Source organism: Oncorhynchus mykiss, chromosome 25, assembly GCF_057628025.1.
Source record: "Oncorhynchus mykiss isolate SJ-2025 chromosome 25, ASM5762802v1, whole genome shotgun sequence".
Classification (NCBI taxonomy): Eukaryota; Metazoa; Chordata; class Actinopteri; order Salmoniformes; family Salmonidae; genus Oncorhynchus; species Oncorhynchus mykiss.
In genome coordinates this window covers 92,447,582-92,464,783 of record NC_143046.1, presented here as the reverse complement: position 1 = coordinate 92,464,783, position 17,202 = coordinate 92,447,582, and the positions used below count along the sequence as shown (strand labels likewise).

General features: G+C 45.4%; 1 protein-coding gene across 1 annotated transcript in view; it reads left to right on the top strand.

Annotated features, from left to right (window-relative positions):
• The window catches only part of atrn (attractin), a 238,845-nt gene that overhangs the window by 174,581 nt on the left and 47,062 nt on the right, over positions 1-17,202 (top strand). The window contains 1 exon segment of the mRNA XM_090221488.1: positions 11,838-11,916. Coding sequence (XP_090077614.1) covers positions 11,838-11,916 — 79 coding nt within the window.

The window sequence follows — 17,202 nt, the reverse complement described above, 5'->3', positions numbered from 1 at the left end:
GTTCAGTCTGCTGACCAGGGCTCTCTCTGGGTAGGCCGGCAGGGAGTTTAGAGATTAGCGCGTTAGGCTAGTACCTGAAAGGTTGCTGGTTCGAATACCCGCGGTGAAAAAAACACTTAACCCTCGTGTTCCTGTCGAGCATGTAAAACGCCTCCCGTTGGATCTCTAGGCTGTTCTGTTGTCCAGACAGAGTATCTCCTTTAATCTAATATAACTCCTGGTAATACAGACAAGGAGGGTTGTGTCTGAAGTTATCAGTGTTTTCTCTGATGTCGACCGTGTCTCTACCAGTTCTCCTGACCGTGAGGGGTCGTAACCTGAAGTGATCAGTGTTTTCTCTGATGATGTCGACCGTGTCTCTACCAGTTCTCCTGACCGTGAGGGGTCGTAACCTGAAGTGATCAGTGTTTTCTCTGATGATGTCGACCGTGTCTCTACCAGTTCTCCTGACCGTGAGGGGTCGTAACCTGAAGTGATCAGTGTTTTCTCTGATGATGTCGACCGTGTCTCCACCAGTTCTCAGGGATGCTTCCAGGGATGCTTCCCAAATTGCACACCACATTCCCTTCATAGTGCACTACTTTTGACCAGTTGGCTCCCTACTATTTGTCTGATCAGTATTCATTGTGGACAGTGTGGTGACCGCTGACCGGTTGTGGCCGTGCTGCCTGCCCTCTGTTTCCTGTATGGCGTTCTATTAGCAGGCTCTGAGAGCCCTCGGGAACCCTGGGGGAAATGTGTTCAGCACAGGTAGACACATTATATCATCTAACATACACACAGTTTCTCTCTCGCCCTCTCCCTCTTCCTCTCTCTGCATCTCGCTGCTACTCTCTCATCTCTCAACCTCTCTCTCTCTCTCTTCCTCTCTGTCTCTCTGCTCTGTAGGGGCTTGCAGTACTGTGTGTTCTCTCTCTCTGTCTCTCTCTCTCTCTCTCTCTCTCTTCCTCTCTCTCTCTCTCTCTCTCTCTCTCTTCCTCTCTCTCTCTCTGCTCTGTAGGGGCTTGCAGTACTGTGTGTTCTCTCTCTCTCTCTCTCTGTCTCTCTCTCTCTCTCTCTCTCTCTCTCTCTCTCTCTTCCTCTCTCTCTCTCTCTCTTCCTCTCTCTCTCTCTGCTCTGTAGGGGCTTGCAGTACTGTGTGTTCTCTCTCTCTCTCTCTCTGTCTCTCTCATTTCTCTGTAGGGGCTTGTAGTGTCTGATTGTGCTCTGTGTGTTTCCTCTACACTCTGTGTGTTGGTGCTGAGGGATATATTAGGTTTTGAGCCAGCAATACATGTTAAAGTGAGTTTTTCCCCTGGGAATTTCTCAGTCAAAACACTCCGTATTACGAAACTAAATTTGGCACACCAGTCGAACTCAATTCCATAAATGGTCAGCAGATGGTGCTGTGATCCACTCGCTAGTTTTCTTCCTGGTAGTTTGTATAGAAATGTTGCATTCTCTTAGAAAACATTAAAGAAAAATCTACTAAATTGTCAACAGTGACACTCGAATGACCGAGAAAGATTACATATCAGAAGTGCCTTCAGGGGGCGCTAGAGAGCGTGCTATGGAGGAGACGTACTATGGAGTAGACGTGCTATGGAGGAGACCTGCTATGGAGGAGACGTGCTATGGAGGAGACCTGCTATGGAGTAGAGCGTGCTATGGAGGAGACGTGCTATGGAGGAGACGTGCTATGGAGGAGACGTGCTATGGAGTGGAACGTGCTATGGAGGAGACGTGCTATGGAGGAGACGTACTATGGAGGAGAACGTGCTATGGAGGAGACGTGCTATGGAGGAGACCTGCTATGGAGTAGAGCGTGCTATGGAGGAGACGTGCTATGGAGGAGACGTGCTATGGAGGAGACGTGCTATGGAGTGGAACGTGCTATGGAGGAGACGTGCTATGGAGGAGACGTACTATGGAGGAGAACGTGCTATGGAGGAGACGTGCTATGGAGGAGACGTACTATGGAGGAGAACGTGCTATGGAGGAGACGTGCTATGGAGGAGACGTGCTATGGATGAGACGTGCTATGGAGTAGAACGTGCTATGGAGGAGACGTGCTATGGAGGAGACGTACTATGGAGGAGAACGTGCTATGGAGGAGACGTGCTATGGAGGAGACCTGCTATGGAGTAGAGCGTGCTATGGAGGAGACGTGCTATGGAGGAGACGTGCTATGGAGGAGACGTGCTATGGATGAGACGTGCTATGGAGTAGAACGTGCTATGGAGGAGACGTGCTATGGAGGAGACGTACTATGGAGGAGAACGTGCTATGGAGGAGACCTGCTATGGAGTAGAGCGTGCTATGGAGGAGACGTGCTATGGAGGAGACGTGCTATGGAGGAGACGTACTATGGAGGAGAACGTGCTATGGAGGAGACCTGCTATGGAGTAGAGCGTGCTATGGAGGAGAACGTGCTATGGAGGAGACGTGCTATGGAGGAGACGTACTATGGAGGAGAACGTGCTATGGAGGAGACGTGCTATGGAGGAGACGTACTATGGAGGAGAACGTGCTATGGAGGAGACGTGCTATGGAGGAGACGTGCTATGGAGTGGAACGTGCTATGGAGTGGAACGTGCTATGGAGGAGACGTGCTTTGCTAGAGCTCCTCTCTATTCTGAAACAGTATTTATCTTAACCTCTCACGACCTGTAACTTCAGACAAATATGGCAAAGGGAAAAGGCACCAGAAAAGGGAGCGCTAAACAAGATCATTTGAATGAGATAGACAACGAACCAATTTCAACGTCGCCAACCCACGTGGAGTTAGCTGAAGAGGATAGCTTCCAAGAGTTCCCCACAGAGCCTACGCAAAGTGACATACTGGCTGCCATAAACTCACTAAGCAAGAAGGTGGACAGGTTGGCTGATATCTCAAAAGAGTATTGGGACTTTGGCCGAAACTGTGCAGGGTGCATGAGGTTGAGCAGACGACAGTCGATCACGAGGCCAGGCTACAGGACATAGAGAAACAGTGCGCAACGTTCAAAAAATAACAACAAAACCCTGAAAGCCCGACTGGAAATGCTCAAGTCGCATTCAAGACCCCAGAACATCCGAATATGTGGGATCCAGGAGGACACTGAGAAAGGGAAACCCATGTGGGATCCAGGAGGACACTGAGAAAGGGAAACCCATGTGGGATCCAGGAGGACACTGAGAAAGGGAAACCCATGTGGGATCCAGGAGGACACTGAGAAAGGGAAACCCATGTGGGATCCAGGAGGACACTGAGAGAGGGAAACCCATGTGGGATCCAGGAGGACACTGAGAAAGGGAAACCCATGTGGGATCCAGGAGGACACTGAGAAAGGGAAACCCATGTGGGATCCAGGAGGACACTGAGAGAGGGAAACCCATGTGGGATCCAGGAGGACACTGAGAAAGGGAAACCCATGTGGGATCCAGGAGGACACTGAGAAAGGGAAACCCATGTGGGATCCAGGAGGACACTGAGAAAGGGAAACCCATGTGCGATCCAGGAGGACACTGAGAAAGGGAAATACACTGAATTAGTCTCGGAGCTGATACCGGCCCTGCTGGGGAGTGAACACTTCAAAACGGCCATCCTGAACAACCGCGCACACAGATCTCAGGCAACGAAGCCGGCCAAGGGCGGGCCACCAAGGCCATTCATTGTACGACTGCACTATCCCCTGACCAGGGATCTCATCCTCAAGCTGGCTAGTCAAAAGTTCCCCCTTAACTTCAACGGAGCCAGTGTGTCTTTCTAACCAGATCTTACCTTGGAGGTGAGGAACCAACGGAAAGAGTATGATGAGGTTCGCAACAAATGCAGGACGGCCAACATCCGATATGGATTCCTCTTCCCAGCCCGGTTTCTCAGTAGAAGCGATTGGAAAAATGGCTACCTCTGTACTTAACGCGAGATTTTCTCCGGGAGCATCATGTGACCACTTATGCAATGTAGCCCCCTAAGGGTATTCTTCAACATAAATGCGGAAAACTACGTCACAATGCTGTAGACACCTTGGGGAATACGGAGAAAGCGTAATCTGGTTTATAGCACACTCACAGTTCAATAGAGACTCATTGGAACGCAGGGCTTTCAAAACCTGGGGCACTTCCGTATTGGATTTTTCTCAGGCTTTCGCCTGCAACATCAGTTCTGTTATACTCACAGACAATATCTTTACAGTTTTGGAAACGTTAGTGTTTTCTATCCAAAGCTGTCAATTATATGCATATTCTAACATATTGTCCTGACAAAATATCCCGTTTGAAACGGGATCGTGGTTTTTTTTTTCAAAATGAAAATACTGCCCCTGGAGTCGGTTTTAAGTGTTAAGTGTTATTTAATATTAGTTTATATGCGGAGCATCTATAGACGACAAGTTAGTTCAAGCTGTGTGTCTAGACACCCTAAGGTTTGTGTGTTAGCCAAGGAGTGCTTCGTTTGGGGAAGTCACTCAGTAAAGGGAATGGAGGGGGGATGGGGTATGTGTTTTATGTTCACGTTTATTATTAGTACAGGTGGCATGACAAGCTCCCGCACGGCGGGACGTTTTTCTTCTGGATTTTGTATGACAGCAACAATTTGCTCTAAAATAAGAAATGCTACATAGTGACAGACCACAGAGTAGACCACAGAGTAGACCACAGAGTAGACCACAGAGTAGACCACATAGTGACAGAGCACAGAGTAGACCACAGAGTAGACCACAGAGTAGACCAGGTGGAATAAAGATAGTCAGCTGGAACTGTAATGGCTTAGGGCATGTGGTGAAACCAGCTAAGGTTCTCTCTCATCTTAAATCACTGGGTGCTGACATAGTGTTTCTTCAAGAAACTCATATTAAACACTCCGCTCAGGCCAAGCTACGAGTCGGCTGGATCGGTCAGATATACCAGTCTAACTTGGATGCGAGAGGGGTAGCAATAATAAGGAAAAACATTCCTTTTGTTTACTCGACCTCCATTTCAGATCCTAATGGTCGGTATGTTATTGTGGCTTGTATACTGAATTCGAAACCAATAACCTTGGTCAATTTATATGGACCCAACTTCGATGATCCATTATTTTTTCAAAGGGTATTTAAGGACATACCAAATATATCGGATACGAGTGTTATTTGTGGGACTTTAACTGTACGTTAGATCCCCTTTTAGATAAATCAAGGGCCACTTCAACAATCAAATGCCAGTGTCTGTCTAAATACGTTGATGACAAACCTTAACATTGTCGATATTTGGAGACGGACGCACCCAACAGACAGGGATTATTCTTTCTTTTCATCAGTTCGTAAAACAGTAACAGATCTGCAGGATATTAATAAATGCATTGTGCAGTATCAATCAAAATTGTCCAAGATGGCATAGCAGTTCAGACGTCTTTTGTCCTCATCTTGTCGTGTCCCGTATATATATATATATATATATATGTATATATATATATATATATATATATATATATATATATATATATATTTACAACTTTTTTCACATACATTTTTTAATTTTCCATAAACTCATCTTCAAAACACTCTCCTGCAATCCGCCTCACCAATTTATAAAAAAGTATTATTTACCTCAGATCTGTAATCCTCCAAGAAACTAGCCAGAAACTAGCCAGAAGCTAGCCGGGAGCTAGCCAGAAGCTAATCAGAAGCTGGTTCAGAAGCTAGTTCAGAAGCTAGTTAGCTTCTTTACTATCAAATCGTTAGTATTCAGCTAACCACGGTTTGTGGTCATCGGCTGTCCTTTGGCTCGAGAATCTATAGCCAGTTTTGTACGGCGCAGCGCGGCTCGGAACGGAACATACCGGACCAATTTTTCTCTCCATGTCCCTGGATTTCGACCGCTGGCTCTGGACATTCATACCTGGATCTCGCAGCTAGCTAGCTGCTATCCGTGTGACTATCGGCTTTCGTCGATTCTGGAGCAAACATCAATTTTTCCAGAGCTAGCCAGCTGAAGAGTTCCATCAATCACTCCTGGGCTGCAGTCACCTATCCGGACCCATTTTGCTGCCTACGCGGAGCCCCACCGGGCCTTCACAGCTGGACTGCCGACATTGTCTACCCGAGGGAGTTGTCCGGCTGGCTCCTCCGTCGTGACGTTGCCTGGGCGCCCATCTGCGGCCTGCTAGCCGTTGGCTGTCTTATCGGCTGCTATCTGAATAGACAATCGGACATTTTATTTATTTATTTTTATTATTATTATGATAATTTTTTATTCTTGGGCCTCTATAACTATATCTATTGTTTTTTTTTGTTGTTGTTGTGTGATTTGGATTAATCCCCTCTACCACACGGAACCCCACTAATCTACTGACGGAACGCAAGAGGTGGCTAATAACAGACCTCCATCCTATGCTAGCTTGCTACCGATTGCCCGGCTAGCTGTCTGAATCGCCATGACCCCAACCAACCTCACTACTCACTGGACCCTTTTGATCACTCGACTAAGCATGCCTCTCCTTAATGTCAATATGCCTTGTCCATTGCTGTTCTGGTTAGTGTTTATTGGCTTATTTCACTGTAGAGCCTCTAGTCCTGCTCACTATACCTTATCCAACCTATTAGTTCCACCACCCACACATGCAATGACATCTCACGGTTTCAATGATGTTTCTAGAGACAATATCTCTCTCTTCATCACTCAATACCTAGGTTTACCTCCACTGTATTCACATCCTACCTTTGTCTGTACATTATACCTTGATGCTATTTTATCGCCCCCAGAAGCCTCCTTTTACTCTCTGTTCCAGACGTTCTAGACGACCAATTCTTATTGCTTTTAGCCGCATCCTTATTCTACTCCTCCTCTGTTCCTCTGGCGATGTAGAGGTGAATCCAGGCCCTGCAGTGCCTAGCTCCACTCCTATTCCCCAGGCGCTCTCTTTTGACAACTTCTGTAACCGTAATAGCCTTGGTTTCATGCATGTTAACATTAGAAGCCTCCTCCCTAAGTTTGTTATATTCACTGCTTTAGCACACTCTGCCAACCCGGATGTTCTAGCTGTGTCTGAATCCTGGCTTAGGAAGACCACCAAAAATTCTGAAATTTTAATTCCAAACTACAACATTTTCAGACAAGATAGAACTGCCAAAGGGGGCGGTGTTGCAATCTACTGCAAAGATAGCCTGCAGAGTTCTGTCCTACTATCCAGGTCTGTACCCAAACAATTTGAACTTCTACTTTTAAAAATCAACTTCTCTAAAAACAAGTCTCTCACCGTTGCCGCCTGCTATAGACCACCCTCTGCCCCCAGCTGTGCTGTGGACACCATATGTGAACTGATTGCCCCCCATCTATCTTCAGAGCTCGTGCTGCTAGGCGACCTAAACTGGAACATGCTTAACACCCCAGCCATCCTACAATCTAAACTTGATGCCCTCAATCTCACATAAATTATCAATGAACCTACCAGGTACCTCCCCAAAGCCTTAAACACGGGCACCCTCATAGATATCATCCTAACCAACTTGCCCTCTAAATACACCTCTGCTGTCTTCAACCAAGATCTCAGCGATCACTGCCTCATTGCCTGCATCTGTAATGGGTCAGCGGTCAAACGACCTCCACTCATCACTGTAAAACGCTCCCTGAAACACTTCAGCGAGCAGGCCTTTCTAATCGACCTGGCCGGGGTATCCTGGAAGGATATTGATCTCATCCCGTCAGTAGAGGATGCCTGGTTATTTAAAAAAAAATGCCTTCCTAACCATCTTAAATAAACATGCCCCATTCAAGGAATTTAGAACCAGGAACAGATATAGCCCTTGGTTCTCCCCAGACCTGACTGCCCTTAACCAACACAAAAACATCCTATGGCGTTCTGCATTAGCATCAAACAGCCCCCGTGATATGCAGCTGTTCAGGGAAGCTAGAAACCATTATACACAGGCAGTTAGAAAAGCCAAGGCTAGCTTTTTCAAGCAGAAATTTGCTTCCTGCAACACTAACTCAAAAAAGTTCTGGGACACTGTAAAGTCCATGGAGAATAAGAACACCTCCTCCCAGCTGCCCACTGCACTGAATATAGGAAACACTGTCACCACTGATAAATCCACCATAATTGAGAATTTCAATAAGCATTTTTCTACGGCTGGCCATGCTTTCCACCTGGCTACTCCTACCCCGGTCAACAGCACTGCACCCCCCACAGCAACTCGCCCAAGCCTTCCCCATTTCTCCTTCTCCCAAATCCGTTCAACTGATGTTCTGAATGAGCTGCAAAATCTGGACCCCTACAAATCAGCCGGGCTAGACAATCTGGACCCTTTCTTTCTAAAATTATCTGCCGAAATTGTTGCCACCCCTATTACTAGCCTGTTCAACCTCTCTTTCGTGTCGTCTGAGATTCCCAAAGATTGGAAAGCAGCTGTGGTCATCTCCCTCTTCAAAGGGCGGGACACTCTTGACCCAAACTGCTACAGACCTATATCTATCCTACCATGCCTTTCTAAGGTCTTCGAAAGCCAAGTCAACAAACAGATTACCGACCATTTCGAATCTCACCATACCTTCTCTGCTATGCAATCTCAACTACTCAACAAATTGGATGGAGTCTATCACAGTGCAATCCGTTTTGTCACCAAAGCCCCATATACTACCCACCATTGCGACCTGTACACTCTCGTTGGCTGGCCCTCGCTTCATACTCGTCGCCAAACCCACTGGCTCCATGTCATCTACAAGACCCTGCTAGGTAAAGTCCCCCCTTATCTCAGCTCGCTGGTCACCATAGCATCTCCCACCTGTAGCACACGCTCCAGCAGGTATATATATCTCTCTAGTCACCCCCAAAACCAATTCTTTCTTTGGCCGCCTCTCCTTCCAGTTCTCTGCTGCCAATGACTGGAACGAACTACAAAAATCTCTGAAACTGGATACACTTATCTCCCTCACTAGCTTTAAGCACCAACTGTCAGAGCAGCTCACAGATTACTGCACCTGTACATAGTCCACCTATAATTTAGCCCAAACAACTACCTCTTTCCCAACTCTATTTCATTTATTTATTTATTTTGCTCCTTTGCTCCCCATTATTTTTATTCTCTACTTTGCACATTCTTCCATTGCAAATCTACCATTCCAGTGTTTTACTTGCTATATTGTATTTACTCCGCCACCATGGCCTTTTTTGCCTTTACCTCCCTTCTCACCGCATTTTCTCACATCGTATATAGACTTGTTTATACTGTACTATTGACTGTATGTTTGTTTTACTCCATGTGTACCTCTGTGTTGTTGTATGTGTCGAACTGCTTTGCTTTATCTTGGCCAGGTCGCAATTGTAAATGAGAACTTGTTCTCAACTTGCCTACCTGGTTACATAAAGGTGATCTGGTCTACCTGGTTAAATAAAGGTGTTCTCAACTAGCCTACCTGGTTAAATAAAGGTGTTCTCAACTGGCCTACCTGGTTAAATAAAGGTGTTCTCAACTAGCCTACCTGGTTAAATAAAGGTGTTCTCAACTAGCCTACCTGGTTAAATAAAGGTGATCTCAACTAGCCTACCTGGTTCAATAAAGGTGTTCTCAACTAGCCTACCTGGTTAAATAAAGGTGTTCTCAACTAGCCTACCTGGTTAAATAAAGGAGTTCTCAACTAGCCTACCTGGTTAAATAAAGGTGTTCTCAACTAGCCTACCTGGTTAAATAAAGGAGTTCTCAACTAGCCTACCTGGTTAAATAAAGGTGTTCTCAACTAGCCTACCTGGTTAAATAAAGGTGAAATAAATAAAAAATAATGCAATGCTACTGATCCACTAACTATGGAATGCTTTCTCTCTGAATGTGAACTTCCTAAACTAGACAAGGGGGCAGCTCAGGAAACGTCGCAGTCATTCCGCCTGTTCAAGGGGTGCCGACAGGGGTGCCCTATTTCGCCTGCTCTCTTCGCTATAGCCATGGAACCCCTAGGATTTAGTTTTTATGTTGTGTATGTGTGAGTTAAGTTTTTTGTTTGTCCTCTAAATTGGCCGTCCCATTACAACAGTACAATGAATGTCAATGAATTGCTGTATTTTTTTATTTTATTTTTTATTGGAAAATAATAAACATATTATTTAATAAATAAAATAAATAAAATAAAAAGTGCCTTCTGTTTGAATGACCGAGAAGGTGTTGATGTCATTCAAAACCATATTTTCTCTGCTATCTGAGCAGTAAATTAACTAAACTACATGGGGGCTAAACGGCTAATATTTCATTTTCGTTGAAGGAGAAAAAGAAAATGACAGAATTAGGGTTATAGATCACACAGTCTAATTCAAAGTGAGAAATGCGTCGTGCCCGTATTGGAAATCTAGATGTTCTATGTATCGAGCTTGTGACTCAAACCAAGCCACTCTTCTCTCCTATCAACAGTTGTTAGCTAGCTAGCTAACATTATATCCTGACATTGAAGCTCAATATATATATATATTTTTCAGACACATCTAAGCCATATTACTGGGGCGGCAGCGTAGCCTAGTGGTTAGAACGTTGGACTAGTCCAGACCAGTAAAGAGGTCACATCACTCTGGCTAGGGAATGGTGTCCAGACCAGTAAAGAGGTCACATCACTCTGGCTAGGGAATGGTGTCCAGACCAGTAAAGAGGTCACATCACTCTGGCTAAGGAATGGTGTCCAGACCAGTAAAGAGGTCACATCACTCTGGCTAGGGAATGGTGTCCAGACCAGTAAAGAGGTCACACCCCTCAGGCTAGGGAATGGTGTCCAGACCAGACCAGTATAGAGGTCACATCACTCTGGCTAGGGAATGGTGTCCAGACCAGTAAAGAGGTCACATCACTCTGGCTAGGGAATGGTGTCCAGACCAGTAAAGAGGTCACATCACTCTGGCTAGGGAATGGTGTCCAGACCAGTAAAGAGGTCACACCCCTCAGGCTAGGGAATGGTGTCCAGACCAGACCAGTATAGAGGTCACATCACTCTGGCTAGGGAATGGTGTCCAGACCAGTAAAGAGGTCACATCACTCTGGCTAGGGAATGGTGTCCAGACCAGACCAGTAAAGAAGTCACATCACTCTGGCTAGGGAATGGTGTCCAGACCAGTAAAGAGGTCACACCCCTCTGGCTAGGGAATGGTGTCCAGACCCGTAAATAGGTCACACCCCTCTGGCTAGGGAATGGTGTCCAGACCCGTAAAGAGGTCACACCCCTCTGGCTAGGGAATGGTGTCCAGACCCGTAAAGAGGTCACATCACTCTGGCTAGGGATTGGAGTCTGGAGTATTATGTACAGTACACACACTCCTTCTGTCAGTCTGCCAGCTGTGTTATTCTGGAAGAACCTCTGTGGGTATAATGTCATGTTCTCTCTACGCACACTGAATTACACACACACACACACACACACACACACACACACCACAGTGAAATATATTGTCATGTTCTCTCTACTGGAGTTGTGTATCTGTTCCAGAGGTTCTGGGATCTACTCTGACTTACCCTGATGTCTGCAGCTTTCAAAGCTCTCCTCTGCGACCTCCATGTTAAGAACTATTCTATGGCTACCTGATTCAACTTGATAACCTTTGACTGAGTCAATCAGATGAGCTAGTTGAAGTAGGGGACATCCTCCTGTTGTAACTGTGATCAGGGGGGCCTACCTACTGACTGACAGGCTCCTCCTCCTCCTGTCTCCCCCAAGCCGCTTCCTGTCTCTAACTCATCCTCTTCCTGTCCCCTCCCATGAGCTTCTTGTGTCTAACTTCTTCTCTTCCTGTCTCCCCCAAGCCGCTTCCTGTCTCTAACTCATCCTCTTCCTGTCTCCTCCCAGCTGCTTCTTGTATCTAACTTCTCTTCTTCCTGTTTCCTCCTATGAGCTTCCTGTAGCTAACTCTTCCTCTTCCTGTTTCCTCCCAGCTGTTTCCTGTCCCTCCTCCTGGTTGCAGCAGTCGTCTGGAAGATCAAACAGAGCTGCTGGGCGTCACGGCGACGCGAGGTGAGTGGTTACCACGGTTGCAGTGTTCAAGACACCTAACACGTGGTTCTAACACCTCACCTGAGGGGTCTGTTGTAGTTTACCTACTATAACACCTCACCTGAGGGGTCTGTTGTAGTTTTACTGAGGGGTCTGTTGTAGTTTACCTACTATAACACCTCACCTGAGGGGTCTGTTGTAGTTTACCTACTATAACACCTCACCTGAGTGGTCTGTTGTAGTTTACCTACTATAACACCTCACCTGAGGGGTCTGTTGTAGTTTACCTACTATAACACCTCACCTGAGTGGTCTGTTGTAGTTTACCTACTATAACACCTCACCTGAGTGGTCTGTTGTAGTTTTACTACTATAACACCTCACCTGAGTGGTCTGTTGTAGTTTTACTGAGGGGTCTGTTGTAGTTTTACTACTATAACACCTCACCTGAGTGGTCTGTTGTAGTTTACCTACTATAACACCTCACCTGAGTGGTCTGTTGTAGTTTACCTACTATAACACCTCACCTGAGTGGTCTGTTGTAGTTTACCTACTATAACACCTCACCTGAGTAGTCTGTTGTAGTTTACCTACTATAACACCTCACCTGAGGGGTCTGTTGTAGTTTTACTGAGTGGTCTGTTGTAGTTTACCTACTATAACACCTCACCTGAGGGGTCTGTTGTAGTTTACCCACTATAACACCTCACCTGAGGGGTCTGTTGTAGTTTTACTGAGGGGTCTGTTGTAGTTTACCTTCTCTGAACCAGCTGTTGGCCACTTTGAGGACACGTTCCTCCTCATGAAAACCACATATTTTTGAATGTCAATTTTCTATAACTTGTGACATCAAATGAAATGTTATTTGTCACATACACATGGTTAGCAGATGTTTATGCGAGTGAAGCGAGATGCTTGTGCTTCTAGTTCCGACAGTGCAGTAAGTAACCTAACAATTCCCCAATAACTACCTAATAAACAAGTGTAAGGGGATAAAGAATATGTACATAAAGATATATGAATGAGTGATGGTACAGAACGGCATAGGCAAGATGCAGTAGATGGTATAAAATACAGTATATACATATGAGATGAGTAACGTAGGGTATGTAAACATTATATAAAGTGGCACTATTAAAGTCACTAGTGTTCCATTTATTAAAGTGGCCAATGATTTCAAGTCTGTATGTTGCCAGCAGCCTCTCTGTGTTAGTGGTGGCTGTTTACCAGTCTGATGGCCTTGAGATTGAAGCTGTTTACCAGTCTGATGGCTTTGAGATAGAAGCTGATCAAACAGATCTATCCTCTACTGAGTTACTGGGTTATCCTCTACTCAGTGTAGACTGGGTTATCCTCCTGGGTTATCCTCTACACAGTGTAAACTGGGGTATCCTCTACTCAGTGTAGACTGGGTTATCCTCTACACAGTGTAAACTGGGTTATCCTCTACTCGGTGTAGACTGGGTTATCCTCTACTGGGTTATCCTCTACTCATTGTAGACTGGGTTATGCTCTACTCAGTGTAGACTGAGTTATCCTCTACTGGGCTATCCTCTACTCAGTGTAGACTGGGTTATCCTCTACTCAGTGTAGACTGGGTTATCCTCTACTGGGTTATCCTCTACTCAGTGTAGACTGGGTTATCCTCTACTCATTGTAGACGGGGTTATGCTCTACTCAGTGTAGACTGTGTTATCCTCTGCTGGGCTATCCTCTACTCAGTGTAGACTGTGTTATCCTCTACTGGGTTATCCTCTACTCAGTGTAGACTGGGTTATCCTCTACTCATTGTAGACTGGGTTATTCTCTACTCAGTGTAGACTGGGTTATTCTCTACTCATTGTACACTGGGTTATTCTCTACTCAGTGTAGACTGGGTTATCCTCTACTGGGTTATTCTCTACTCAGTATAGACTGGGTTATCCTCTACTCAGTGTAGACTGGGTTATCCTCTACTGGGTTATCCTCTACTCAGTGTAGACTGGGTTATCCTCTACTCAGTGTAGACTGGGTTATCCTCTACACGGTGTAGACTGGGTTATTCTCTACTCAGTGTAGACTGGGTTATCCTCTACACAGTGTAGACTGGGTTATCCTCTACTCATTGTAGACTGGGTTATGCTCTACTCAGTGTAGACTGGGTTATGCTCTACTCAGTGTAGACTGAGTTATCCTCTACTGGGTTATCCTCTACTCAGTGTAGACTGGGTTATCCTCTACTCAGTGTAGACTGGGTTATCCTCTACACAGTGTAGACTGGGTTATCCTCTACTCAGTGTAGACTGGGTTATCCTCTACTCAGTGTAGACTGGGTTATTCTCTACTCAGTGTAGACTGGGTTATCCTCTACACAGTGTAGACTGGGTTATCCGCTACTCGGTGTAAACTGGGTTATCCTCTACTGGGTTATCCTCTACTCATTGTAGACTGGGTTATGCTCTACTCAGTGTAGACTGAGTTATCCTCTACTGGGCTATCCTCTACTCATTGTAGACTGGGTTATCCTCTACTCGGTGTAGACTGGGTTATCCTCTACTGGGTTATCCTCTACTCATTGTAGACTGGGTTATGCTCTACTCAGTGTAGACTGAGTTATCCTCTACTGGGCTATCCTCTACTCAGTGTAGACTGGGTTATCCTCTACTCAGTGTAGACTGGGTTATCCTCTACTCATTGTAGACTGGGTTATGCTCTACTCAGTGTAGACTGTGTTATCCTCTGCTGGGCTATCCTCTACTCAGTGTAGACTGTGTTATCCTCTACTGGGTTATCCTCTACTCAGTGTAGACTGGGTTATCCTCTACTCATTGTAGACTGGGTTATTCTCTACTCAGTGTAGACTGGGTTATTCTCTACTCATTGTACACTGGGTTATTCTCTACTCAGTGTAGACTGGGTTATCCTCTACTGAGTTATTCTCTACTCAGTATAGACTGGGTTATCCTCTACTCAGTGTAGACTGGGTTATCCTCTACTGGGTTATCCTCTACTCAGTGTAGACTGGGTTATCCTCTACTCAGTGTAGACTGGGTTATCCTCTACACGGTGTAGACTGGGTTATTCTCTACTCAGTGTAGACTGGGTTATCCTCTACACAGTGTAGACTGGGTTATCCTCTACTCATTGTAGACTGGGTTATGCTCTACTCAGTGTAGACTGGGTTATGCTCTACTCAGTGTAGACTGAGTTATCCTCTACTGGGCTATCCTCTACTCATTGTAGACTGGGTTATGCTCTACTCAGTGTAGACTGGGTTATCCTCTACTCATTGTAGACTGGGTTATTCTCTACTCCGTGTAGACTGGGTTATCCTCTACTGGGTTATTCTCTACTCAGTATAGACTGGGTTATCCTCTACTCAGTGTAGACTGGGTTATCCTCTACTCAGTGTAGACTGGGTTACCCTCTACTCATTGTAGACTGGGTTATTCTCTACTCCGAGTAGACTGGGTTATTCTCTACTCATTGTAGACTGGGTTATTCTCTACTCATTGTAGACTGGGTTATTCTCTACTCATTGTAGACTGGGTTATTCTCTACTCCGTGTAGACTGGGTTATTCTCTACTCAGTGTAGACTGGGTTATTCTCTACTCATTGTATACTGGGTTATTCTCTACTCAGTGTAGACTGGGTTATCCTCTACTGGGTTATCCTCTACTCAGTGTAGACTGGGTTACCCTCTACTCATTGTAGACTGGGTTATTCTCTACTCCGTGTAGACTGGGTTATTCTCTACTCATTGTAGACTGGGTTATTCTCTACTCATTGTAGACTGGGTTATTCTCTACTCATTGTAGACAGGGTTATTCTCTACTCATTGTAGACTGGGTTATTCTCTACTCGGTGTAGACTGGGTTATCCTCTACTCAGTGTAGACTGGGTTATCCTCTACACAGTGTAGACTGGGTTATCATCTACTCAGTGTAGACTGGGTTATCCTCTACACGGTGTAGACTGGGTTATCCTCCACTCAGTGTAGACTGGGTTATCCTCTACTCAGTGTAGACTGGGTTATCCTCTACTCAGTGTAGACTGGGTTATCCTCTACTGGGCTATCCTCTACTCATTGTAGACTGGGTTATTCTCTACTCAGTGTAGACTGGGTTATTCTCTACTCAGTGTAGACTGGGTTATTCTCTACTCATTGTAGACTGGGTTATTCTCTACTCAGTGTAGACACTGGTTATTCTCTACTCAGTGTAGACTGGGTTATTCTCTACTCTGTGTAGACTGTGTTATCCTCTACACAGTGTAAACTGGGTTATCCTCTACTCATTGTAGACTGGGTTATCCTCTACTGGGCTATCCTCTACTCATTGTAGACTGGGTTATCCTCTACTCAGTGTAGACTGGGTTATCCTCTACTGGGTTATCCTCTACTCAGTGTAGACTGGGTTACCCTCTACTCATTGTAGACTGGGTTATTCTCTACTCCGTGTAGACTGGGTTATTCTCTACTCAGTGTAGACTGGGTTATTCTCTACTCATTGTAGACTGGGTTATTCTCTACTCAGTGTACACTGGGTTATCCTCTACTGGGCTATCCTCTACTCATTGTAGACTGGGTTATTCTCTACTCAGTGTAGACTGGGTTATCCTCTACTGGGCTATCCTCTACTCATTGTAGACTGGGTTATTCTCTACTCATTGTAGACTGGGTTATCCTCTACTGGGTTATCCTCTACTCAGTGTAGACTGGGTTATTCTCTACTCAGTGTAGACTGGGTTATTCTCTACTCATTGTAGACTGGGTTATTCTCTACTCCGTGTAGACTGGGTTATCCTCTACTGGGTTATTCTCTACTCAGTATAGACTGGGTTATCCTCTACTCAGTGTAGACTGGGTTATCCTCTACTCGGTGTAGACTGGGTTACCCTCTACTCATTGTAGACTGGGTTATTCTCTACTCCGTGTAGACTGGGTTATTCTCTACTCATTGTAGACTGGGTTATTCTCTACTCATTGTAGACTGGGTTATTCTCTACTCATTGTAGACTGGGTTATTCTCTACTCCGTGTAGACTGGGTTATTCTCTACTCAGTGTAGACTGGGTTATTCTCTACTCATTGTATACTGGGTTATTCTCTACTCAGTGTAGACTGGGTTATCCTCTACTGGGTTATCCTCTACTCAGTGTAGACTGGGTTACCCTCTACTCATTGTAGACTGGGTTATTCTCTACTCTGTGTAGACTGGGTTATTCTCTACTCATTGTAGACTGGGTTATTCTCTACTCATTGTAGACTGGGTTACCCTCTACTCATTGTAGACTGGGTTATTCTCTACTCCGTGTAGACTGGGTTAT